The sequence below is a fragment of the Nyctibius grandis genome, chromosome 6, assembly GCF_013368605.1.
Source record: "Nyctibius grandis isolate bNycGra1 chromosome 6, bNycGra1.pri, whole genome shotgun sequence".
Classification (NCBI taxonomy): domain Eukaryota; kingdom Metazoa; phylum Chordata; class Aves; order Nyctibiiformes; family Nyctibiidae; genus Nyctibius; species Nyctibius grandis.
In genome coordinates, this window is record NC_090663.1 from 39,281,833 (window position 1) to 39,309,760 (window position 27,928).

Sequence of the window (27,928 nt, forward strand, 5' to 3'; positions counted from 1 at the left end):
TGGTAGGCATTTTACTTAAGCTTTCGCCCCTAAAAGTTGAAACGCAGCATCAAAAACCTCAAAGATGTCAACTCAGAAAACAGAAGCTTATGAATAAGAGTAAAATAATCATGCTTTTAATTTAACTTGGTACTCTCTGAGCACCAGCTGCTGGTGTGCACCTGCTGACAGGCAGACAGTTTTCTTCCTCCTCAAGCGTGGGGGAAAGATTCATATCAAATAAGATTTTCTCTGTGCAGCCACTTCCTCTGTGGAAAATAGAACTGAAGCACTCTCTACTAAATTCAGTAAATGGGAAAGAAGTAGGGGGAAAAAAGTGATAAAAAACCCCATGAGTTGGGCGGAAAGATTAAGGTAACTGAAAACTGTGTCTTTCGAGAAATGGAGATAGATTATCAAAACATTCAAGGACAGTAAGGCTCAGACCATAAGTCCAAATACTTCTGATATAAGATAGCCAGGTGTCCAGCAACAGAAATGCGATTTAGAATAACTTTCTTCAGGAACGGATCTGTGACAAAAACTTCTGACCCCAGTTTAGAAGAAAATGGATACTATGCATCAATGAACGCAATATTACACAAACACGTCTGGAAGGCCCCAAACTCCAGACTGCTGGGAGCATAGATATTATACAAATAAACTATCACCAAGCAAAAAGGAATATTCCACATTACTTTTAAACAGATTTGTCTCAATTTGTATAGAATTATTGCATAATTTTAACATTCCTAATATAATTTTTACATTAGATACATGACTTCTTTTTTTTTAGCTTATGCTGAAATTGCTTCACCTCGCACAAGATTCACTGTGATGTGTAGCTATGATTTCTCCGGTTTTGGGCATCATACAGAGAATGCTTTGCATATACTTGGAAGCCATGTGAAAGAGTCTACCTTACAATTTCCAACAACTTTCTTGGTAGCATTTTAGTTCTGTTTTAAAGTATTTCATACAGCACAACCACACCAATAGAGTGCTGAATCCGATGGCCAATATGTCACAATGTATTAAAAGTCGCACAGGACTTTTACAAAATTTGTACTAAACACAGGATTATGAATAAGGCCCAGCCAAATTCTATTGAACTTCTCTAAGTATGTCAGAATATGCATCATATTTTGTCTCCTCGCCAGTGAGATTTAAAGGCAGCTATTGTTATTTTGTGCAAGATTATTACTTAGATGATGACTGCTGTCATAGAATAAAGGTCTATATCGCTAAGCCTTATGCATATACAAAACCAAAACACTCCTCACCTTAAGAGCTACAATATCATTGATCCAGAATAAAACTGTATTTATAATAGATGTGCTTTAAAAACCTAAATCCCTCCCTCCCTCCTAAATCCTTGAATCTTGTGTATTGTTATATACTACCAGCACCTGAAGACTCTAGAGTAGAATAAATCTGTTAGTTTGGTTCTGTTTCTGAATAGAGAGATTCCACTGTGATCAGTAACAAATGCTGTAGCACCATTGCAGTATAGGTTTTCTTGCAGTATTGTCTCCTATCCTGTCTTAAATGCAGTCTGGTCAGTTCCATGATGGTGTTAATGATATGTGGCTCTTCAGATCATTACAGACCACTACCAGCAGACCACTGAGCAAGAACAGCTATAGACTGCATTATAAAAGGCATTATATATTTTCCTTATAAAAGGAAAAAAAGAGAGCCTACTTGCTCTGGAAGAAGGGTCGGGTAACTTGGGAGGTCTATAGGGACGTTGCCAGGTTGTGTAGGGAGAAGATTAGAAGGGCCAAAGCTCAACTGAGAGTTTGATTTGGCTGCTACGGTTAAAGATAACAAAAAAAGCTTCTACAAATACATCAACAGCAAAAGGAGGGTCAAGGAGAGCCTCCACCACTTGCTGAATGAGGAGGGTAGTGTAGTGTCAGGGGATGAGGAAAAGGCAGAGGTGCTCAATGCCTTCTTTGCCTCGGTCTTTAATGTCAAGACCGGTTGTCCTCAGGAGACTTGGCCCCCAGAGCCTGAAGTTAGGGACGGGGGGCTGTGTGAACCCCCCGTAATCCAGGAGGAGACTGTTAGTGACCTGCTGTGCCAGTTGGACACCCACAAGGCTATGGGCCCGGATGGGATTCACCCCAGAGTAATGAAGGAACTGGCAAATGAACTTGCCAAACCACTCTCTATTATCTACCGGCAGTCCTGGTTAACTGGAGAAGTTCCAGCTGACTGGAAATTAGCAAATGTAACGCCCATCTACAAGAAGGGCCGGAAGGATGATCCAGGGAACTATAGGCCTGTCAGCCTGACCTCGGTGCCAGGCAAGGTGATAGAACAGATCATCCTGAGTGCCATTACACGGCACATGCAGGACAATCGTGGCATCGGGGCCAGCCAACATGGATTCATGAAAGGCAGGTCCTGCTTGACCAACCCAATCTACTTCTATGACAAAGTGACCCGCTTAGTAGATGAGGGCAGGGCTGTGGATGTAGTCTATCTAGACTTCAGTAAGACATTCGACACTGTCTCCCACAGCATTCTCCTAGACAAACTGGCTGCCTGGGGCTTGGATGGGTGGACTCTTTGATGGGTTAAAAACTGGCTGGATGGCCGAGCCCAGAGAGTGGTGGTGAATGGGGCAAAGCCCAACTGGCGGCCAGTCACTGGCGGTGTTCCCCAGGGCTCAGTTCTGGGGCCGGTGCTGTTCAATATCTTTATAGATGATCTAGACGTAGGGATTGAGTGCACCCTCAGCAAATTTGCAGATGACACCAAGCTGGGTGGCAGTGTCGATCTGCTGGAGGGTAGGAAGGCTGTACAGAGGGATCTGGACAGGTTAGATAGATGGGCCGAGACCAACGGCATGAGGTTCAACAAGAACAAGTGCCGGGTCTTACACTTCGGCCACAACAACCCCATGCAGCGCTACAGGCTGGGGGAAGAGTGGATAGAAAGCGGCCCAAAGGAAAGAGACCTGGGGGTGCTGATCGACAGTGGGCTAAACATGAGCCAGCAGTGTGCCCAGGTGGCCAAGAAGGCCAATGGCATCCTGGCCTCTATTAGGAATAGTGTAGCCAGCTGGTTGAGGGAAGTGATCGTCCCTCTGTACTCGGCACTGGTGAGGCTGCACCTTTAGTACTGTGTCCAGTTCTGGGCCCCGCACTTCAAGAAAGATGTTGAGGTGTTGGAGCGAGTCCAGAGGAGGGCGACCAAGCTGGTGAAGGGTCTGGAGGGTCTGACCTACGAGGAATGGCTGAGGGAGCTGGGGTTGTTTAGCCTGGAGAAGAGGAGGCTCAGAGGTGACCTTATTGCAGTCTACAACTACCTGAAGGGGGGTTGTAGTGGAGTGGGAGTCGGCCTCTTCTCCCAGGCAACTAGCGATAGGACAAGAGGCCACAGCCTCAAGCTTCACCAGGGGAGGTTCAGGTTGGACATTAGGAAGAACTTCTTTTCAGAAAGGGTTATTAGACATTGGAATGGGCTGCCCAGGGAGGTGGTGGAGTCACCATCTCTGGATGTGTTTAAGAAAAGACTGGACATGGCACTTAGTGCCATGGTCTAGTTGACAGGGTGGTGTCAGGGCAACGGTTGGACTCGATGATCCCAGAGGTCTCTTCCAACGTGGCTGATTCTGTGATTCTGTGATTCAGTGTTAAGAAATAATCTCTGCCCTGGACTTTTGAAGAAGGTCTCTGTCTAAAAAACAGTGTAAGGTGTAGGATACCCACAAGCATATGCAGTACAAAGAGCAAGTTAGTTCATTCCAAAAATTGGGGAGAAGGAGGATAATCTTATTTGATAGAGAACAGATACACGTGCAAAATCTGTGTGTAACTGTAACCAAATAAGCAGAAACAGGAATTACTGCAGTAGGGCATATCACCAGGAAGAATATCCTGTCTGAAAATGGCCAGTACAAAGGGAGGGGATGAATGCCTTCCAGTCTACTCATTCACTAACAGCTCACGCTTTCTCTAAATAGTCCAAAACTCACGCTCTCACTGATCTCTTGTGGCGTTTTGTTCTGTAGGCTAAACATGCATCACGTCAAAATGTATTTTCTTCTATCAAATTCAACTGATTATTCCCTTGTTCTTGTATAATGAGTATGTACTGTTTGCCCCGCAGTACATAAAGACAAAATTTGTATAATATTACTATTTGATTCACTTTATTTTTAGGGTAAAACATACAAAAGCATTAAAAAGTAATTGCCTAAAGCAAAACCAGCAACATTTAGGCTCTTTATGGGTCAGGCAAAGGCAACCATGGAGTTGAGAAAAGCTATTTTCAGATACCTGTTGTTTCAGTGCAGAATATAACAAAACTGACATTTGGAAGATAACAGAATAGAAAGTGCCCTGAGGAGAGGTGGAAGAGGAATGAAAAACTATCCCTAACATTTTGTGCATTTGTTTTTTTTACCCTGAGGTACCAAAAGGTCCCCAAATATTTAAGTATATCCGTGACTAAAAATTTCTTCCATGTAAGTAACAAGTCCACTTATCTGTTATATTTGACTCACCTGTTCTCCTTGCAATTTGAGAAAAACCCTGGACATATTAGCAATGACCAGCACAGGGGACGACTGTTGGCTCAAAAGATCATTGTACTTTACTTGACTCTTCCAGCCAAGTAATACCGTTCTGTCTTCTGTAATCACAGGTTAAATACTTTATGAAGTGAGCACACCAATTTTTACATTGTGGAGGATAGGTTAATCTTCCCCCCAAAATCAACTCAAATCTGCCAGTATCTAACTCTTAAACATTATCTGTTTGCCTCTAAGGAGTGTTGAACATGGGGACATTATTATATGAATTAAGACATTTGTAAGCAAGCCCAGGTAAATGTTCTTATCCATTCTGCTAAGGTCCTCAATCCACTACCCTGGATTCACTCCAAGGCACAAAGTGGTAGTATCTACACCTTACACGTCTAGAATTAGGAACATGGCAATCATATTCCCCTAAGCCTCAAAAGGCAGAAAAAAACCTTGTATTGAATGCACTTTGAGTGAATGCAAGTTGAGAGAAATGTAAATTTTAGTGAATTTATGTTTTGGTGAAACATTTACCTCTCAGGACCAATACTTCAAGAGACAAGACTTCTCTGCTTGGAATTCGGTAGTACTCCTAATGACTTGATCTTGATGTTTAATATAATGGCATTATTGGATCTCTGTGAATAAAAACTGTAATTATTCTGTTTTGCAATGAATACAGCTGTGATGATTGCTCACCTGAACTAAAAATAAAATACCATATTTTGTCCAAAAATGGTTCCGATTCAAAATGCACCTATCCGGAGACAGCAGCAATCAGTAATTCTGCTTTTCAAAAGTGTAATGGCACCTTCTACAACAGTTTGGCAGCACCATGAGGCCAATGTAAGCAAGCAAGACATAAAGGTAGCTGCAGCTTTATCTTTTTATTTTTCTAATGGTTCAAAATGGCATAGGAAAGTCAGACAGAACTGACTTCTGAGGTATGGGAGATCTCATTCTCTACCTCAAATACGTCATTATTGACACATGCAGAGGTAGTGTGTGCCTATCTCTGTGTGAAAACCTAGCATTTTATTTGCCATTTCCATACAAAGAAATCAATTAATGTTAAGAAAGTAACTTCAAGAGAGGATAGATATATGCAGCTGCAGCTATTTTAGTTTGCTCCAGCTTTGCTCATTTCAGTTTATGTATTTATCTCTCCCTGACTTTCCTTAATGCAAACCAGCTGAATTTTTCCCCCCTGGGAATAGGCTATCATGCTTTTTGTTTGTTTATGAAAACCCTACCAGATACATTAACTGTCAGAATCAGAAGAAAACCATTAACTGTGGAAAAAACAGTGGTCTGAGATCACAATCAATCATTGCACTGCATCTACTGACTGGTGTGCTCTCTCGTTGCTGACAGAGCCTATTCATGCTGAATTGAACTGGGTTCTCTGAGTGAGACCATGACCCTCACCTGCCACTTGACATTAGAGAGCTCCGCCTGGTTCACTAATGGATAGATCACATCAATAAATCTGATTCCTTGCACTGGGTTGAGGAAGCAGATGGAAAAAGAAGATTAATCTCTGCTGACTGCGTTATAAGGAAGATGTAAAAGATAACAGAAATTACTGGCTAGGTCTCATATGAACTCTGGTTCACCGATGCATGAGATCAGCTTTCCCAGTAGGCTCCAGAAGGAATTAGATTTTTGTTTCTCTGTGAGCACTTTATGCCTGTCTTCATCTTCTGTTAACATTCTTCTGAGATGAAACCTTGTAGCTGGTGGTGTTTGCCCTTTAGCACAGGCTTATGACTGACTTCCACAGAACCATATGGCTGCATTTAGCATAAATCTAAGCCATCACAGAAACTACATTATGCTGTGAATTTGTCTCAGTTTATTTTCTGTGCAGAATCGCAATCAAAAAATTGCTTAGGAAGAGATAAAAGTGAATTTCCGCTTCCTCAGAGCCAATATTAATACCACCATAATCCCGGAAAAAGCTCCAAGATCACATCAGATCAAATGATGATCAAAGTTTAGGGGAAAGAAAGAAAGAGAAGAGAAGAGAGCTATTATCCATATGCAAAAACAGAGGAAACATCTGTGGGAACTGGAGATAAGCCTCTTCTAACAGCTTATTCAAATGTTTCAGAAAAACACTTTACATATGGTAACACTTGCTTTATTTTGGGTGGGTTTACACTGAGGACTTTACAAACTGAAGACTGAAAGCCAAGAAACAAAAAAAGTACTACTAGGGCTGTAAGTGCCTGCCTTACTGCTTGTGTGTTCTTTCACATCTGGCCCCTGGCAGGTTAGCACTGCACTGCTGGCTACTGCTGGAGAAAGCCTGGAGAAGTCAGGCATGGCAACCTGCAGCTGAAGCTTCAAACAGCAATTCAGACACAACAGTATCCCAAACTGCTGTGAAAGCCACCAGGACACGGTGACTTGAAGGACTGGATACTGACAGAAGCCCCAAACTTCCTCTCTTTGTGTGTGCAAGAGTAAATCTCTTCCTCTGCAATGCACCTGCCTTCTTGGTGGTATAAGAAAGAATATAGTGCTACAGCATGCAGAGGTCACATGTAAACATCCTATTATTTGTTCCTCCAAATTCAGATTCAGGCTGCTAGCTCTCTCCCCCAGGGAAGGAGGAGTTCACTTCTATGATACGTAAACGCAGGTCTAGGATCAAAAGAGCCAGTAGAATCAGATGGCTCTGCGGAGCCTGCTCTTCCATGCTCCTCTCTGCTATGCTGCACTCTGTGAAGATCAGCAAGGGAACAAACAACGCTAAGCCACACTTCGCAGAAGTGAGCAAGAGAGTTGGATGCAAAGGACGACTCATGGTGCTGGGTGGGCAAGCAAGGAAACCTGCCACCATTTTAGTAACTCATACTCTTCATTGCAGGATTGTCCCATCACCTACCTTTCAGAGGAAAGTGAAACCAGACCTATGTATTCCTGAAAAAGTATCAAGTGGCTCTGTTCTCCTTACAGGCTTCTTCTGAGTCTCTCAGAGGACTAGTACTTCCACAGACTTCCACCTAGGTTACAGTAAGTGACTTGGCTCTGGATATTGCTGTTGATATTCAGTTCTGAAGGACGCAGCAGTTGAAGCGAACCTGACAGCCCCTGAGTGCACTTTCTGATACTGACAATGTTCATGCTATTCCAGTTCTCTTCTCTCCGAAGGAAGAGAGAGTAGAGGAAAGTGTCTGAATTTTGCAGTGAGGATTGGAAATGCTCATGTGAGCAGTAAGAATTTATATTACAATTCCTTATCTTGTTCTCCGCTCTTCTGGAATCATATCCCTACCAAGACAAAGAGAGAAAGAGAGAAAGTTGTCTCTGAGATGAGGTATTCTAATCTTGGCCAGTTCCTGACTTGAATATTGAATACATTAAGCTTTCCAGGAAGAAAATCAAAGAAGAAAGGTAGCGTATAAGTAGTCCTCCCATCTCTTTTACTACAGTTGCTGTCTTCATAAAGCTGAAAGAGAACAATTGCTCTAAATGTCTCAGAAGGCACATGGAGACAATTTCAAAAAGCAGATGTGGTTTAAGAGAGACTCATAGCGAATTATTTACCCAAAGATTAATTCAGAAGCTGGAACAAAGGTTGAAATTTTGTCTGCAGCTGGAAGACCTGGCTGAGCTACTGGACATTTTAAAAGGAGATAAAACCAGAGAGAAGTTAAAGAAGTGAAGTATTATTCTGCCAGTGACGGATAGGATCTGATTTTGCCTCAAGTTGCAAGCAGGCTGAAGTTTCCATCATAATGGATCTGTGAAACAATCCAGAGAATTGCTAGTACTTTCTTGGAAGCTTGCAACCAGCCAGATTCATGTCACCTTAGCTCACTTATTGATGTCCATAGCTGTGGTTCTCTTGCATTTCTTCTTCAGGAAAAGCAGGAAATCATTCTTTATCCTTTTTTTTTTTTTTTTTTTTTAACAGGGGTGGCTTTAATCTCTCAATTATATTAAAAAACCATCATCTTGTTTTATCTTTTTCACAGAACAGGTCATTTTCTTGGTACAAACCCCTGCTGTATGCTGTGGCTTAGGATGTCATTCTAAGTTCAAGCAGAGAAAGAATTTTCACACTCTAGCTATTGCAGTCCTTGTTACCGTATCTCAATTCCCATAACAATGGGGGCAAGAAGTCTTGTAAACATACTCTTTAATATGCTTCACTCCAGAGTCAGATGCAACCACCGGTTTGTTTTGTTTTTTTGGGGCTGTTTTTTTTTTGGGGGGAGGGGGGGGCTAAAATAAGAAGAAAACTATTATTTAATCTTTTTCTAGATTTCTTAAGTATTTCTTTTTTCAGACAGTCCCTTCCCAAGTAAAGCACAATTAAGCCAATTACTGCTCACAAAACACATTGCTCTCAACAATGCTAGACATCGCTTCTCTAAACAACATGCTTCCATAACTTTGTTCCTCTAGTTTTCAGAATCTTCTGTCTAACCAGACAGATGTTCTTTGTCCTCCTGTTTTGCCTGAGTTATGCTCAAACTGCAATTCGGAGTCCATGATAACCCAAGATGAACTCTGTGCTGCCACAACTACGCTACCAGCAGTCACTCAAACAGCCAGATTCATGGCATAACCATTGAATGAATGCAATTTCTATGAATAGTTACCTATGGTTTGACCACAAGACATAACTATATTAATAATACTAAAATGACGGATCATTAGGATTGCCATTTACTCCAAGAAACCTTCCTCCTGACTCAGTTGTTCCACAATATAAAACCAGATATTCACAGTATTAGGTGTTTTTGTTAGCAATCAAAGATTAACACTTCAGTATGGAAATATATCCTGTTCTATGACATAATTAGAACTGAAATTTGTATGTGAGATTCATTACTTAGTCGTCTCCTGAACTTTTTCCCCAACAGATGACAAAAATCCCCAGCCAACCTCCTTGCAAAGAATTCTTACTTAACTACAACAGGAAGTTTTCCAACCCCAACTCTGCAAAAATATGAAATTTTCAGAAAATTAGAAGATTCTATAGAAATAGAAAATGCTAGGAAGCTTTATCTATAAGAAATATAAATACAGTCATTTGCTGATAGTCAATCTTTTTTTTTTTCCAGATTTTGACATCTAGATGACTTGGGGAGAGGACCATCAGGTTAGGTAAAAGAAAACCAGATCTTTTACTTCAAACTAAGCTGATTTGTCAACATGTATACTAACATATGTTTACATATCACAGAAAAGAATAGTGGTACCAAGTAAAGCCAACAATACCTACCGTTAAAATACTTTGAGATTTCCAGCTGTCTTATGATAACTAATGCACTGTGCACATATCTCTCAAAGCTATAAACAACTATTCTGTAGGTCTAGGCCTATGAATCATTAGAATTTATATGCAAAATGTCTATTTCTATTATAATCATTAGCACTGAAATTGTCAAATTCATTAGATTAATATTCTCTCCATAAGCCATACAAAATAAGAAAGTATATCATAACGTAACACACACATGACATGAAAACAAAGAAACAAATATATAATGATTCTAGCTGTGACACAGTATGTTAGTGAGGTTGATAAACTGAATCTTCATGCTGATAGCATGTTGTAGTCTCAAATCTATTACGCTTTGGAACTGATGTGTTATTACCTCTGGACAACTTTCACACCAGGAGATGATCCCTGCTAGCATAATTTTAAAAATGAAGGGATTACAAACAAGACGAATTTCATTGTATTGTTACCTGAATTAGTATCAACTAACAGGAATTTCATATAGCATAGTCCATTTGCCAAAGTGTTTACATTTACAAACATATAAAGCATAAACCAGGCATGGTTCTATTAACTTTACTTCAGCAATTATGCATCTGAATCAGTATTGTATCGTAATTGGTCTACAGGGAACAATAATATTTGGGTTTGTTCTTTCTTAATACAGTATGCTTACATTTTTACTTTAAAGAAAATATATTAGGGTCTTCCAGTAAATATCTGCAGTATCTTTGAGTTTGCTGATAATGATTAACCAATTGAATTTAACATACCATTCTCCTCCTGCTGTTGATTTTAATTTGTGGCTAAGTGAAAGTTTAAGAGTTTTTGGAACACAAAGCAGATCAATGTACGTTGTCAATATATTTTACAGATTAATTAGTTATTAATGGGCAGACACAGATCTCATTTTATCAAATAGCACCTTATCCTTTTTATAATGTTAAGAGCTACAATTAGCAAAACAGAATTTGGACATAAAGCTCTGATTTTTACCATCATATAAACAAAAAAAGAAAAGGTAAATTTATGATTAATAATTCTTTACTAAAATTTAGCATCCTGTGCTGATTAACAAGCTGGAACTCATTAGAAATAGTATTGCTTAGTCAGGGATTATTTTTCTATATGTGGATCAGAAACCAAGTATACTGATTTGGCATAAGAACATCAAAACACAGTTCAAATATAAGGCAGATATCAATGACAAAGTTAACTAGATATGACACAGTTCTATAATATGAATGTATTTAAATAAATTGAAATATTCATTTATATGGAATTCTCTATTTCCAGTTATATATTTATCAGCAGTTCCAATTTCAAACTAGCTGGTAAAGAATATCACAGACTAGATACATAATTCTTCTTAACTTCTTTGATTGGTCATTCCTTATGCTACATTAATATGTCATAATATTTCTAAACCAAACATTTGCTAAGTAGTAAATATATTACAAACTAAGGATCAGATCTGGCAAATGTGTAAGCATGCAAATAGTTTGCAACAGCTTGCAGAATCAGGCCACACAGAATTAATACAACCTCAGTTGCACTCTTATTTTCTTAAGTGAAAACAAACAAGATTTGGCTGTCAAAGTTTACCATTATGTATTTACCATGAGTCAGTATGACAAATTATTTAAAGTATAATTTAAAAAAAATCAGATATAAAGATGAAGAAGTCTGTCCCAGATGTTTTTGACCATCGTAACTAAAATTCTTTTTTAAATCACATTTTGTCTTCTGTGTCAACAGTTAGTATCATGCAAACACTTAGAGTCACATACCCATAACTGCTATCGTGATATGTTGGAGAAAACACATCCATCTCTATAAGGTTGTCATGACCATTTGCAAGGACTGCTTGATTTCCTAATTCTCTACACACAAAGATACAAAAAGATGAAATTAGAGTGGCAATTTCCAACTAAAGAATGGGATGATCCCACAAAAATAATATACTAATTCTGTTGCATAACTTTCTTTTTCCACAGATGTGCCAAACTGCAACTACACTCTGAATGTGGGATTTGTCTGCCTTCCATGCTGTCCTCTCAACTACATGCTGGATTGTAACTTGAAGACACGGTGTCACAGGGCTACTATTAGGGGATCACTACTCTTTGGTGATCCCTTACTTATGTGCAAGTGCTTGAATAAAACTCCTGGCTGCTGCCCGTGGCAAGACAGGCTTAAGGACTGATCAGTGCATAGTGGGGGATGCTGTTTACTTGATGAAGCTGGACCAGAGATGAAGTAATAAAATCGTGACTATTAAAACAGAGTCTCTTGCTGGCTATCTGGCACAGCCAGTCAGACAGAAAATATAGAGAGGGCTGGCTACCAGAGTGAGTGGAGATCTCATGTTCTGCAAACGACACTGCATAGCAGCTGGGGAGGGAAAGGAAGGACCACAGACTCTGGCTCTCTCAGGGAATGGCGAGAAAATGAAGGGGAAGAAACAAAGCTAAGCGCTATTATTTTGTTTAGAACTGCATATTTCTTTTGTCCTATCTAAAACAGGAAAAGATTAGTATTGGAAAAAAAATTTGTGTCCATGCTTCCTTCAATGGATGCATATCTTCGAAGAGGGGAATGATAAACTCAAGGAATACTCTGTAAATACTGCTGAATTCTGGACTATCAGTGCTTGCCTAAGAGACAGGGGATGAAACCCTCAGCTCCATCCCTGGAAAGGTGATGGAGCAACTTGTTCTTGGTGCTGTCTCTAGGCACATCAAGGATAGGGGGATCATTAGGGGCACTCAGCATGGCTTCACCAACGGGAAGTCTTGCTCAACCAACTTGATAGCCTTTTATGAGGACATAACCCGGTGGATAGATGATGGTAAAGCTGTGGATGTGGTCTATCTCGATTTCAGTAAAGCGTTTGACACGGTCTCCCACAGCATCCTCGCAGCTAAACTGGGGAAGTGTGGTCTGGATGATCGGGTAGTGAGGTGGATTGTGAACTGGCGGAAGGAAAGAAGCCAGAGAGTAGTGGTCAGCGGGACAGAGTCCAGTTGGAGGTCTGTGTCTAGCGGAGTTCCGCAAGGGTCGGTTCTGGGACCAGTTCTATTCAATATATTCATTAATGACTTGGATGAGGGAATAGAGTGCACTGGCAGCAAGTTCGCTGATGACACAAAACTGGGAGGAGTGGCTGAGATGCCGGAAGGCTGCGCAGCCATTCAGAGAGACCTGGACAGGCTGGAGAGTTGGGCGGGGAGAAATTTAATGAAATATAACAAGGGCAAGTGTAGAGTCCTGCATCTGGGCAAGAACAACCCCATGTACCAGTACAAGTTGGGGACAGACCTGTTGGAGAGCAGCATAGGGGAAAGGGACCTGGGGGTCCTAGTGGACAGCAGGATGACCATGAGCCAGCAGTGTGCCCTTGTGGCCAAGAAGGCCAATGGCATCCTGGGGTGTATTAGAAGGGGTGTGGTTAGCGGGTCGAGAGAGGTTCTCCTCCCCCTCTACTCTGCCCTGGTGAGGCCACATCTGGAATATTGTGTCCAGTTCTGGGCCCCTCAGTTCAAGAAGGACAGGGAACTGCTAGAGAGAGTCCAGCGTAGAGCCACGAAGATGATTAAGGGGGTGGAACATCTCCCTTATGAGGAGAGGCTGAGGGAGCTGGGTCTCTTTAGCTTAGAGAAGAGGAGACTGAGGGGTGACCTCATTAATGTTTATAAATATGGAAAGGGCAAGTGTCAAGAGGATGGAGCCAGGCTCTTCTCAGTGACATCCCTTGACAGGACAAGGGGCAATGGGTGCAAGCTGGAGCACAGGAGGTTCCACTTAAATTTGAAAAACTTCTTTACTGTAAGGGTGACTGAACACTGGAACAGGCTGCCCAGAGAGGTTGTGGAGTCTCCTTCTCTGGAGACATTCAAAACCCGCCTGGACGCGTTCCTGTGTGATATGGTCTAGGCAATCCTGCCCCGGCAGGGGGATTGGACTAGATGATCTTTCGAGGTCCCTTCCAATCCCTGACATTCTGTGATTCTGTGTGATTCTGTGAAATACACAATGTGGTCAAATTCCAAGTACTCATAGTGACAGCAAGGGATTTCTGAGCAGGAAGGGTGCCAGAGAGATCAAGAAAAAATCTAAAGACAGACACTACTGACACCAAGGGAAGCTTATAAGCATATGGGCCTGTGTGCTAGGATTTAAACACAGATGCTTCGTGGGCACCCGACTGCATGAGGATGTCAAAAGAAAACAGAACTTTTAAATTCAGCTTTAGTCTTTGAAAACAATACTGTTTGTTTGACATAATGAACATGTCTAACATGTGTATATATTGACCCCATAATTATAGCATGTCTTTCCTTAAGAATGCATTTATGCTCTTGGCAATTTAAGTAGAGCCCTGTTTCCTCAACTTGCAGACCAGCCGTGTGGCATGCCCACAATGATCCATGCAGTCTTCAGAGGAGCAGGACTTGAACTCCATCCCTAGTTTCTGACTTTATTTTGTACCATGCCTTCTCAATATAAGTAACATGTCTTATCAGGTCCATGTGTGAAAACCTGGAAGACTTACACAATGGAACAAGTTTGAATTTGATTAAACCAGGCACCGTTTTCAGTGGGTGGAATGCGTAAAATAGCTGCTTTGAGCAGAATTTAACCTCCAGCAACACTGCTTTTGCAGACAATCAATCAGCCTCTACACAAATTGATTTAAGACTTCCCTGGAAACTATCAACATCCTTTCCACACCTTAATCAATACTGAAGGTGCTAGCTTCATTGGCAATCCACCCCAATAAAGACATATGGGTATGTTCATCACACTTCAGGAGTTTCTAAAATCTTCACATTCTAAAACGAAGTTTCGATCAAGCTGGCAGAATGGTTTTGAAGTAACACATTCTAGGAATTACATTGTCTGTACCACTTCTGAGGTATTCTAGTACCTGAATTAAATCCTTCAAAATGCTGAAATATTTTCCAGCCGTCAAGTATTTCTTCAACCACTTTCCCTCATTCTTCTCAGTAAAATCAGTAGATAAGTAACTGAATACAGTAATGTTCCTACCCACTCTATCTTTAAGTATAAATTAGGGGTAAGAGAAGACTAAACAGTATCAGTATAGACTATGAAAAACATGTTAGTTTCTTGGTTAGTTTCTATAAAAAATTCACAGTCCCTCATACAAAATAGCCATCTTTCAAACAATGAGGTGTTATATGGCAAATCAAGTAAGAAAAAGCAAAGCTCTTCTTTGATTCACTGACATGTTAGCACAGATTCTGAATAAAGTTATATAATATTCCCAGAGATTTATTCCTTCACTGGAACATGTAAATTTCCCCTCGCTGACAAATTTATCTTAGAACTCAATGCCTGAAATTAATGAAATATTGCCTGAGAAATGCACTAAGAGATGCTACCAGCTTACTTTTATCAACAAATTTATGAATTCTAACACACTCTTCCTCTGCACATCTCTAACATAAATAATTGATTGTGCATTAGAAAAATTCTGCACATTCAAATATTTAACAGAGAAAGCATTTGAAGAAGTGATTTACTAAGTATTTTTAAATATCAGTAATTTAGATCCTACTAGAATGCAAAGCCATGAGAATGTAACCAATGATCCCCGGTGCTCAAGAACCCATTACTAAAACTAGTATGTGAATAAAAACTTAAATACCAATGATAATAAAAAAACTATTGATATTTAATTACTTAATCAGAATTTATAATATTCAGACACCTGACATGTAGTCATGCATTTGCATGATTCTGGCTGTCCAACCAGTAATTCAAAGAACAAAATGGAAAGTTATACAATATAGTCCTGCTTTTTTATTTCTTCAAAAGTTAATATGGTGCTGGCTTTTCCAGCAGACCTATTGCTTCTACAGCTGAACCTAGCTTGCAGTAGGTTGGGGAAGAGTCAAATAGTAAAGGTCGTTAAATGTCCAATGAAAAGGTCCTGCAGTCTGTAGGAAATATTTTTTTACTGTCTTGCTTTTTTTCAAACATAGATTTTACTTAGGCCCAGCAGAGTGAAGACCTCCACTGCTCAGTAACCTCACTGTCATTTAAGGATGGCATCAAAGATGAAAGAAGCACTCATGTAATCCAAGTTACAGTTTTAGGCCCTCATAAAATTTTAAGCAAAGCGTCTTTTTATATTTAAAAAACCATAAATTGGAATTTCTGTTGGACGTTATTGATCTGTCAGCCTCACAGTTCATCCGTTTAACGAGTAACAGCAATGCTTTACAGAAAAGTATTAACTCTACACAGAGCCAAATTGCAGAATATTCTATTAAACATACAACTGAATTCAGTATTATGAAATACGTATTTTGAAGTCACCTCCATTACTACTGCATGATAGGGACTAAAACCTCCCTCAGGCTTTGCAAATACATCCCTCTCACCAACATGCACATACATAAAAACTGCCTATTCACTATCCAGCTATACATGACAGCAAGTTGTATGTCATTTTTATGCCACCCATCACCAATATGAGCCTATAGAGATAGAAAGATAGCTATGTATATATGCTGACATTCACATTCTGTACCTCTAAATGGCTGTCATCTAAGTCAGACAAAAAAAAAGAGGGGGGGGGGAAAGCTGACTATGAGCATAAGCTAAAATATTGCCGAAGACGAAATAAACTTTCTTTTAGACTGAGAAAAGGATGAAGGAGGAGACCTATCACAAAGTTGTTAATATAGTTGAAACTGAGCCTAAGAATCACACTCAGTAGGGAACCTTAACCAAAAAGGGAAAAAATCAATGACAAATAAGATGGGTTCTTCACCTCCAGAGTTCCAACCAAGTGAGACTATTAGAGAAACTATAGTAGGGCTCCGTCAGTTTTTCTGTGAAATTTTCACATTTCAGCTCACTCACAAGTGTTCAAAACTTGAACAATCAAACACCCTTAGCTTTTCATCAGAAACACTTAAAAGATGAAACGACTCTATTCGGCAAAAAATATTTTCTCCAGGTTGGAAGTGGTATACTTACTCAAGTCCTACATCTTTTTCTTTATAAATGCAATAAAAACATATATGGCAACAGAAGCAAACATCAAAGACCTTACCCGTCTACTGGAGATTAACCAGTGCCTAGAAAATGTCAAACATCTTATTCCTACTACAAACTTCTTTGCACTATAAGAAAACTCTTTCTTAATATACTAAGTTGTCTGAGTATGATGATGAAATCCCTTCAGTGGAATCCTATTCCACAGTGTCTGTGTCACATAAGCAATACAGGAGGGTCCAAGAAAAGGAACAGCCATTCCCAACACTCTGACAGAAGAGTTGCCTGAAACATCTATGGGGAAAAAACTACCTAACAGAGAATCTTGAGGTCACGTATGTTTTAAATTAGTCAAAATCAACTGGACTATCTTTACTTTGCTACAAAACTTAATTTAAAGGGATTCAAAGAATGAACTGAAGGGACTCCATAAACATCTTCAAGAATTACTGTCAGCTTCAATATAGTTATTAATGCTCGGTTTGATGACTAAATTGGAATATTATGGTTTTCGTTAATAAAAAAAATCAGTGCTGAGTGTTACATGGGTATTAATTAATCATTGTAGGTAAATTCAGCTCTGTGCCAGTAAGTCCTGTGGAATTTTTTTATAGATCATTCTGCATCTAAAGAAGCTAGCATCACTCTTTATATTAGCTGCTTCTTTCCTAGAGCCGGTTATCAATTCTAAAAGACAAAAAAAGAATGAGGACAAGTTTATCATTATACCAGAACTGAGTTATTTCATCTCACCAAATCCTAGACCACTTTAATAAACACCTAGCTTCACATGGGTATTTCTTTAAAGGGACCAAGCACAAGAGTTAAAAAGTATTACTGAAAGTTCCTTGAAGTTTGATCTGCATGGCAGTATATATTTGACACACAACACATCTGGCAAGCAAGGCAAGAAATTGCTTCAAACAGTCAGAAGTCACAGATTATGAACAGGAAGGAAAATGCTTGTCTGGAAAAATTAATATACTGAGTCCAATTACTCTGCAATAGGCATTGTAAGGGGAAAGAGTGTCACTGTGGATTTTAGAGAGAGGATAGATTTCTTAGTACTGAAAAGTTTTCAGCTTTATTTGCTGAATGAGGGGAAGTATTAGCTGCTGGTCATCTTTCATCAAGTTACATGTTTTCTTTAGAAGTGCCACAGTCCGTAGTAGTGCCTAAGTAATTACCTGCTTTCCAGTGGCGCATTACTGCCAAGGACCCAGCTGTCCTGCAGCTGGACTGACTCAGGTGTGGTTTGCAGCTCGGCGGGCAAAGCAGCCGGCGGGGCCGGACTCTGATTCCTCCTATTTGTCAGTGAGTTTCTGTTAAGTGAGGTGATGGATGGGTGATGCTGTGCTGAATGTTGCTTGTGAGAAGGTGGCAAAGGCTGCAGGGTCGACTGGCCTTGATTATTTGGAGGTTGTTCTAAGAAGAAAGAAAATTAAAGTTCGTTATACACCATCTTAGCATTTGCTACAACCAAAGCAGAATGAGAAATTCAATATAATCCTGTCATCTAATATATTTGCATATTATTCTATTAGCAGACATTCAGTGACATTCTCTAAGAGCAAGTTTACCCTTGATACACAAAGTTCTAATTAATATACAACAGATGGTAAAATTGCTTTTGGTTTTAATTTGTTTCAGGTTTTTTTTTAATCTGGTTTTATTAACACCTACAGAAAATAGCATCTGACAGATCCCCTAATGTGCCTTTAGATTTCAGCTTTTTTTAACAAACCAACCCTGAAATTAAATGGGTAATTTCAGTAGAACACAAAGGTTTTCAAAAAGCATATAATCCCTGTAATTATTTAATGGAGTTTTTTAAGCTTTATTTAACTGCAATAAATTATTACAAGCTAGTTGCTAAACAGCAGTAGACTACTCTAGTTTAGTGCATTTCAAATAAGGCAGATCTGCACTATGATCTGCTAATAGATGCTAAGTATTCTTTAGCAGAAGGTCACTCTGTGAAGCAGATGTTGCTTCATGGATATTTAACAGACTGAATCACATCTGATTACAACGTCAGAAGACTCATATACTTAATGACCGTCACATCCATTAGAACACACACAGAACAGATTTTCCAATTTCACACTATGCAATATAACTACAGTTTGGAATAAGTCACAGGTGATCAGAGAGTCAGGCCATCAAAACAAAAGGAAATATTTTTTTACTTAACCAAAGCACATAACACCCATAACGCTTAAAACCAAAACCTCAAACCAGCAAAACCCACAATCAAATACCTCCATCAATGTCAGGTTTTAACAATCTGTTCTGTAAAATCAGTGTTAAGTCAGTCATAAATAGAAGACAAACCTTGCCATACAACACAATGAACACAAAAAACCCTCAAGACACTTAATTTATCATGACTTAGCAATGATTGATGACACTTAAAAATGTAACACTTAACAATATGTAATTCAAATTGCAATCTATTTCCTAAACTAATGTAGTAGAACACACTTAATATCAATGCAAGTCTTAAGCAGAGCAGAAGATACAGGGCCTGTACTTTGCTCACAGGGTACATGCTTTCACGTAGTTTCAAGATTAGTTGTTTGATCTTCATAAGCAATTCCCGGTTTGGAATGGGTTATAACTGCAAATTGTTACAAACCCAATAATAATACCTTGGTACAGAGAACACAGGAAAAGTATTTCTGTTGAAACAGATGTTTCCAATAACTTACAGGTGACTACTATAAAAATAATTTAACAGTAATTTCTCATGTCATGAACATAAGAAAATTTGAGAATGTTAAAGAATAGACGTGCTAAGCTTAAACAGAAAATCCAGCCTTGGGAATAATTTCCTTTCCAAGAACCTCATTCTCCTTTCCAGTTAGCTTGTGTGGTCAATATGACTTTTGTTACATAACAACACAATGTTGAATCTGTCATTAAAATAATGGCAGCATTTACATTGCCAATAAGGTTTTCAACACCAAACCCCTAATAAATTCATGAAAAATTATCTTCCAGGAAGGACACAACTGGTCAGCTTTGTCTTTACCAACACCAACACAAAGGGTGTCACTGCATGTGATTACAATCACCATCAAGGGCTTCAAGCTACCTTTCAACAAGTGAGATAAAGGAAAGATAACAGACTAATGCTAGCAAAGACTTTTTGCTCATGTCTACTTATAATTTTATCTGATTTAGATTACAAGCTATTTATTGGCTGATGCAGAATGAATTGTGGCCCTATACTTTATAACATATAGGTGTATATCTATATATAAATAAATATACGTACACATGTGTCTGTGTAAATATATATGCATAAATGATTAATTACATGACAGAAAAAATTACAATTGAAAATAAATAATTTTCATTAATTTATTTTTAATTAGATAAATTACTTACTCAAAATTGTCCTAAGAACCTGACTTTTTGTCTTAGTTATTCCCTTTTTTGACTCTCTTACCTGTCTGGTCTTGTTGAACACTGTTGCCATGATCAGTGCAACACCGTCCTCCTCTGTAGCTCTTACCAGTTGAAATGTTATTCTGATGTTCCTCTTCTTCATTAATTTCTCTTGTCATTTAAAAACTCAGCTGAAAATCAATCTTTTAATCTATCATTTTACTAAAGATCTTGCGCTATTCTCTTCTAAAGACAAAGCAGAGGATAAAATAATAATGTTTTCTTGCACAAAGGAAGGTGTGAGTAAGGGGACTATGCCAGGCCCGCAGGCTTGTCTCTGGTAGACGTCAGACCTTCTCACACACTCCACCAGTGAGGAAGTGGGATAGTAAAGGCTTTGTAAAGGATATTTATGCACTCCCCAAATAAATGCATAGATCTAGTAAAGTACACCAATAACATGCTGGAGGAGTGAAACTCTATTCCTCAGCCCATAGGCTAGCTACTCAGGCCGCTGTTTGGGATTTAGATTATTCCCCCAGATCTACTGTGAACCTACAAAGCCCTTCTGCTATATAACGTATAAACATTACCGACACCAAAACTACAGAGTAACGTATAAAATAAATTAAGAGTTGCGGGATGAGCTTGTAACCATAAGGCACAGTCTAGAAGAGCACAGCAAGTGCAACTTCACAAAGATTACATGTCCTCAAAGCCCACTGTCTCTCTCCATAGGATGCTGCCAGGTGACGTCTTCTAGTGTCTGAGGGAGGCCTCAATTGGCAGGGAAACTAAAACCTCCACAGAATCAGAAATGCTTGAAAAATCTGGAATGATTTATTCCTCTACTAATTGTGCAGGAGCTACAGGTAGAATTGAGCCTAACAAGATTAGATTTTCCATAAATCAACAGAGCTAAAATCTATATTCCTCTTCAGTCCTGTATTGTCATTCTGAATGAGAGATCACTGAGGACTGACTGCTCTTTCGACCTTTTCTTCAACCTGCCAGATCCCCTGAATCCACAGCTCTTTTGATTGCCACGCAATTTCTAACAGAAACTTCAATCTCACACCACTGATTTGTGAGGAAGATATAATCATCACAACAGTCATGTTTTGAATGCTGTTCTTAAGCTGGAGTCAGAGTCCCTTTTTTTACTCCTCCTCTAAAGGAGTTAATAGCTGAAGAATAACTTTCAGTATTACTGTGACTTTCACACAAAGCTATCAGTCTTAGGGAGTAACTAAGCCTCTCGACATCCCTGTGACATGAAAATATTTCTGTTGTACATGCAGGGAAACCAAGGCATAGATGTTAAGTGATTCACACCTGAGAAATCGGCATCACAGCCAGAAAAGCACTGGATTTTTGCTTTTTGTAATTAAGGCACTGATAGAGACAGTGAGAATTTCGTTACACAGATACATACTTCATGAGCTCTGCAATGCTAGAAACGACTCTTGGTGAAAATACTCCTGCATGTGCCGCAATGGCCAGTACCAAGACTCTGTAACTCCTCCTTCCTTTCTATCAATCAGCTTGTTGGAAAATGGGAATCCTAGAGGGGAACAGTTCTTCCCCTGGTTAGTGAAAAAATCAGCAGTCCTGGGACTTGGCCAGGGCCCTCACAACAAACCACTTATTAGAAATTTCCTTCTTACAGACTATCTGGAAGAAGAAAGAGTATTCAAATCTGATAAGGTGCAATTGTGTTGAAATACTTAAATACTACTGCAGAAAGCTACAGTTGCTTTGCTTTAAATTGGATTTTAAATGTTATCCTAATTGGTTTAATATAAACCAGACATTTCCGTTTAGACTAAAAATAAGCACGTACGGGTAAAGGTGGGCTTATGTCTAAAAATGGTAAGTTTTAATTAAAACTTTCTTGTTCGGTTTAGACCTTAATGACTGTAGAGCAATCCCATTCATCTTACAGAGAAGATTTCTGCAGCAAGAAGCAAAGGTAAATTGGCCCAGCAACCAGCCAGTGCATTCCAGTTGTTCAGGTACAACAAAAAAAGCCGCACATTTTTGAGGCATTTGCTGCATAAGTCAGCATCAGATAGTTATGCATATGAACATATGTACAGAACTTGGAAAAGTCACAAGAAATCGGGTAGAAAGCTGTCTTACTACAGTTATATGAATTTTTCAAAACATATTTAAATTGTTATTTACCCTAGGGAACCACAGTGAAGCAAAGCAGCCATTTCAGTTGTAGAGGTAAATTATATGCACTGTGTAGCCTTTAACAAACCCTTTTTCTCTTTCCTTTTTCAAAATGTAATTTATATTTAATTAATTTTATCATTTAATTGTTACGGAATTTGAACAGCATATGAAAGAATACAGAAAAATGCATATATGAAAGTAAAAAAGGAAGGAGAGAGAGACATTTACAATAACTACTGCTGTTTGGGGGAAAGGGGTTAATTCAGAAGGAGAAAAGCAGACCAAGTATCCATGAAAAAAAGGTAATTTGTTGCACATTTGGTGTGATAGCCTTTGTATAACAGACAGATCACTGAGACCTGTCAGCTAGCTACTCATCTAGGAAAAAGAGGTGATTTCCATTTGATAAGGATCAGGCTTTTTAATAGTGTATAATTAATATTAACTTTGAGTTTCCATGACAAACACAAAAGCGAAGACTTCCATTATGATATAAACATTTCAAATGTGGACATAATGTAATTCAGTATCTACGTCTGCGAGAGTCTTAACTCTTTCTAGTCAGGTTACTCCTTCTTTCTTCTCTCTTTAGAAGAGTCTCTGCCATGCTAAAGCAAATATCCACCGTATATACCAGAAGTAAGCAGCTGGAGTAGACTGAATGTTTTAGAAAACTGATAACAAAAAAGATAACCTTTCATTTCCAGGTCACTGGTCTCTGTTCTGCTAGCCCCTGATTGCTAGCAGTCAAAAGTAATTCCCATAAGAAACGGTTTGATTTCCTCAATAAAACACTTGAAATGATGGACCTGAAATTTTACCTAATTGACACACGGACATACCTCCCAAAGTACTGTAAGGAGAAGTGGGATTCACCTTGGAGATCCCTGCAAATTGAAGAGAATGGGTTTTATGGCTTAATTATTCTTAAAGCTCCCAAAGGAGCTCTTTTTTTTAAGTCCCTGCTTACAGAGGGGTAAGACAGGCTACCTGCACGGCTACAGCCAGGGCTTCAGTGATTCTGCAGGCAAGTAAAACCATTCACTTCAGAAGCCTCTGGTCTGGGAGGACCTTTCATGAGAAGCTGTATTTAATTAACAAAACCAAGAAGGTTATAGGTTTAGAGAAAAATTACGTATTTAAGTGTTCATTTGTAATTAGGCAGATCTGCCTTTTGAACGAACCACTGCTTCAGTGTACTTTTTCTGCCAAGGTGTGCAAGACTTAAAGTTTCCTTTCCAATCATTCACTACAAGCTATAGTGGCAATCCAAGATAACTTGCTTATCTGCTCATTTTGTGGTTAATCCCAAGTATTTGTTTAATCTTACTCATGTCTAAATTGGCTCTACCCTGCAAACTGCTTTAAGGATCCAAACCACACACTCAACCCCAGGAGTGACACAGTGCCTACCACCACAGGAGAGCCCTTTCACTTTGATTTATTGTCAGCCTGCACTATCCCTTTCTGCTTACTTTACAATTAATGGACATACAGATAGAAACAGAATTAACCTGCAGCTGCTGCTGCTGACTTCCTCTGGAAGCACTCTGTGCTTCTGTGCTAGCGATGTGGTGACAAGAATGTGGAGAAGTGACAAGGACACTTTGATCAAGGTATGCATCTTGTGTGTGTGTGTGTACCCAATTATAGTATAAAATGGGGAAAAGTCATACAAGTAGCTTGATCAAAGTGGGCCAATGTTTGTCTCCTCATCAGTACACTGCCTGTAGGGTCTGACAACCCATCAAACTACCTGGGACTGAGAAACTACCAGTGAATTTAACTGCAGGATATGCTCTGAAAGATTGCCTTGCCTTGCTTATGCATCCTAAGTTTGGAAGAAATGATAAAGAAAACTTGAATTTTGTTATTCGCATTACACATTTTTCTTTAAGTCTCATCATTATTTTGCCTCTTAAAGAGAAATAAAGACTTCTGCTGTGAAAGGGAAGAAAGACTGACTTGATTGTGGTGAAACCCAAAATGGTCTCATGGTGCACACATGGTAAGCGTCTGTCTAAGATCTACGACATGACGAGAGGAGTAACAGGAGCTCCCTGGAGGGCAGTAGGATAGTCCCTAACACCTAACATTGGTATTTTAAACCACAAAGCACATGTTGATAATATCCTAAATCCTATAATGAACCTGTTCTTTACCAGTTAAATATACGCTGGAAGATAAAGAAACGAGTCATGCACAAAAAAGGCAATCTTTAGGAACTGAAGAAAAAAAATTTTTACCGATGTCTTTCAGTTGTGTCTTTCAGATGTGCTATTTACAGGAGTGTTACTTCAGGTTAAAGGTACACCTGTAACTTTGTCTTTCCATTTCGCATCCATTTAGCAAAGTATTTCCCCTCAACAACTTCACATTGATAATATCTGTGCCTGCTTAGCTATGTTCTATAATTCAGTTCTCCATAATGTTTTAGAAATCTTACTGCAGCAAACAGAAACCATCAGTTACTAACAATCTTTTTACAAAAACTTTCTGAAGCATATGAACTGAACTTTAAACTTACTTGAAAGGCAGGATTTTTTGACCCTGCTATTTTTAGCATAAACAAGCTAAAAAGCTATATACCCTATATGATATGTGACCCTGTGAAGATAGATAAAATAACTTTCTATTTTATGGCATTTACTTTGAAAATCTGATTAAGATAGATGTCTCTACCTCATAATTCTTCAATGTCATGTTGTCATAGTTCCCATCAGCAAGATGCTTTAAAGGCTTTCGATTAATATTGCATGCCAGAACTAAAATTACATCCTTTGTCGTTTAGTTCTTAATGGTGCAAGTGATATCTATCAAGTAGTGTTTTATGAAGCATGTGTGATTTTTATCACAGGCTGTCTTCACAAATCTTCTTTGGGTTTCATAAAGACTGTTCATGGTTCACAACAAATACGTCCTGCATTTAAAATCATGACAATTCTCAAATGAAAAATAAAATTTGGATTTTTCAGCGAGGTTTATCAATAGAACAAAAACTCTTCCTTTATATAAATCTGTATATAATAATCTTAACTACCAATGCAAAAATATTACTGTAAGCCCCTCAACTCTTATGAGAACTATATAGTAAAAAAAAAACCCCAAACAATCAACACAAAATGTAATCATGTATTATTTTCACAAGTAACCAGTTATGTTTGCCAAATCTTATAAGTGCCTTAATTTTTAAAATGGAGGTGACACACAGATAAATCAGAAGATGCAACATTCTCCCGCAATCCAAGTACAACAGAGATTTTTCATTTGCAGCATCCATCTTTGTAAAACAAGATCCATATAGTTAAAACCTCAATTTACTGGAAATCAGGGGTAATTGAGAAGGAATCTTAGGGTTGGTTATTTTTGGTCAACCTGCCGTTTAAACAAAAATGTGCAAAGTCAATACAACTTAAGTCTTAGGGGACATATGAAGAGAACAAGTTTTTCACATATTTTTTTTTTGTCCAAAGACATAAAGAGCTTTCTCTTGATGCCTAACAGAGTAAGGCAAATACACTGTGGAAAGAAATACTGCCCATTGAGAAGAAAGAAGGCATTTCTTTCACAGATGGTGGTGAAATGAAAAATTGGAGGATTTACTTCTGAAAGGTTTATTAAATGTTGTTTCAACTCTCTTTTGTTCACTGTGGGAACCGAACCAGCTCACTTTTAAAACATTTTTTCCATTAGCTGGAATCGATTCTCAAAGCATTCCAACATATCCACCTCCAGTCTGCAACTGCTCCATTAACCCCTTCAATACATACGTAACACACAGGCTGGCAAAATCTGTTTAAGTACCACATAATGATACATGCCTTATAGAATCATATCATAGAATGGTTTGGGTTGGAAGGGACCTTAAAGATCATCTAGTTCCAACCCCGCCTGCCACAGGCAGGGACACCTTCCACTAGACCAGGTTGCTCAAAGCCTCATCCAACCTGGCCTTAAACACTGCCAGGGAGGGGGCAGCCACAACTTCTCTGGGCAACCTGTTCCAGTGTCTCACCACCCTCACAGTAAAGAATTTCTTCCTAAGATCTAATCTAAATCTAGCCTCTTTCAGTTTAAAATCGTTCCCCCTCGTCCTATCACTACATGCCCTTGTAAAAAGTCCCTCTCCCGCTTTCCTGTAGGCCCCCTTCAGGTACTGGAAGGCTGCTATAAGGTCTCCCTGGAGCCTTCTCTTCTCTAGGCTGAAGAGCCCCAACTCTCAGCCTCCTTGTCCATGGTACCATATAAGAGACTGGCTAACAGAAGGTAGTTACAAAAGAATATTGGGTGAAAGAGCTCATGTTGGGAGAACAATTTCACCTGGATCAAGGAAAAACGATGCTGATGCTGTCATCCACAAGGCAGACATTTTAAGTAACAAAGTAAACTGAAACTGCAGGTTTTTGACTGAGTTGAGGATGGCTTAATAACCTTATGAAAGCCGAAACAGAGACAAATATTTCAGCTTCAGTGAAAGAAGCTATAGTGGAACTAGTTCAGCAAACAACCTTCCTAATAGTGGCCTCTTTATCTGCAGAGAGATTTAAGAAGAAAGATGAAAAAAGAAGAGTATGGAAACACTGCTAAAGTAAATTGAAATTTAACCTGCTGTGGTAACATACTTATGATCTTGCTTTACAAGAAAAAGAAATAAAAAAGGTAGCATAAAATGCATGATGGCAACTATGCACACAGAATGGACTAGAAGCAACAGTGTACTTACAATCCTGCTGTCGTATTACATAAACATCACCTCCTTCCACCCAGGCTAACCCAGACAGTAGTTAGCAGGGTTGCTAATAGACATTATTTCTATTCTCTTTTTAGGACACTCCAATGGTAAAATGTCATTGACTTATTTCCAACAATTTACCTAGAGATCAAACTGGGAAAAGTTGCTGTCACACGGTGAGAAATGACAAAAGCTTGCTCACTTGAGACACAAAAATGACATTCAGCTTACATTATGCAGAGATTCAAAATATAATAATGCAACCTCTAGTGGTGTGCTCCTGGCCCAGCTTCCCCGCAGTGGGATTCAGATGTTTTGCAGGACTGTGGGCTCAGTTGTTTGGTTTTTTTTTTCCTGGGGATAGCAATCTCCCAAAGCAATACTCCCTGGGCTTGGTGATCACCAAGCTCATAGGCTTCACTTAAAGTCACCCTTATTTTTATTCAGAACAAACTTTTCTGCATCTTCATAAATCAGATCACCCCTCTTCCTTGTGTAGAGTCAGAAGTGAGAAAGTTATGCAATTATTGCTAGCTTCAGATAATCTTCTTTGCTGATAGCTCATAAAAATCAGTGGAGAAATATGTTTTGAGTTCACAAACTGAAGGCTAGTTTTTTAACCAGAGAATTCAGATTTTCATTGAAAGAAAATAAAACATGAAACAAAAATGAAGATGTCCAGCTGAGACTGTAGGGGGAAAAAAAATTCAGCTTTCCAAAATGCTGACAGGGGACTGGAATTAATCTGAAAAATCGTTGTGTACATAGCCAAAACCTGCCTGTAAAACACAGATAAAACAATGTGGAGTATCCCATTTCCTATTTTGCTCAT

The 27,928-nt window shown here is 39.0% G+C and overlaps 1 protein-coding gene across 20 annotated transcripts in view; it reads right to left on the minus strand.

The window, feature by feature from the left end:
- Positions 1 to 27,928, minus strand: part of TENM3 (teneurin transmembrane protein 3) — a 472,906-nt gene that overhangs the window by 123,572 nt on the left and 321,406 nt on the right. For 18 of the 20 annotated variants that reach the window (XM_068403619.1, XM_068403624.1, XM_068403625.1 and 15 more), the window contains 2 exons: positions 17,978 to 18,215; positions 11,549 to 11,641 (listed from right to left, as the gene is read on the minus strand). In XM_068403619.1, the coding sequence (XP_068259720.1) occupies positions 11,549 to 11,641; positions 17,978 to 18,215 (331 nt within the window). The remainder of the gene's footprint in view (positions 1 to 11,548; positions 11,642 to 17,977; positions 18,216 to 27,928) is intronic. The other 2 variants (XM_068403637.1, XM_068403627.1) reach the window with 1 other exon arrangement.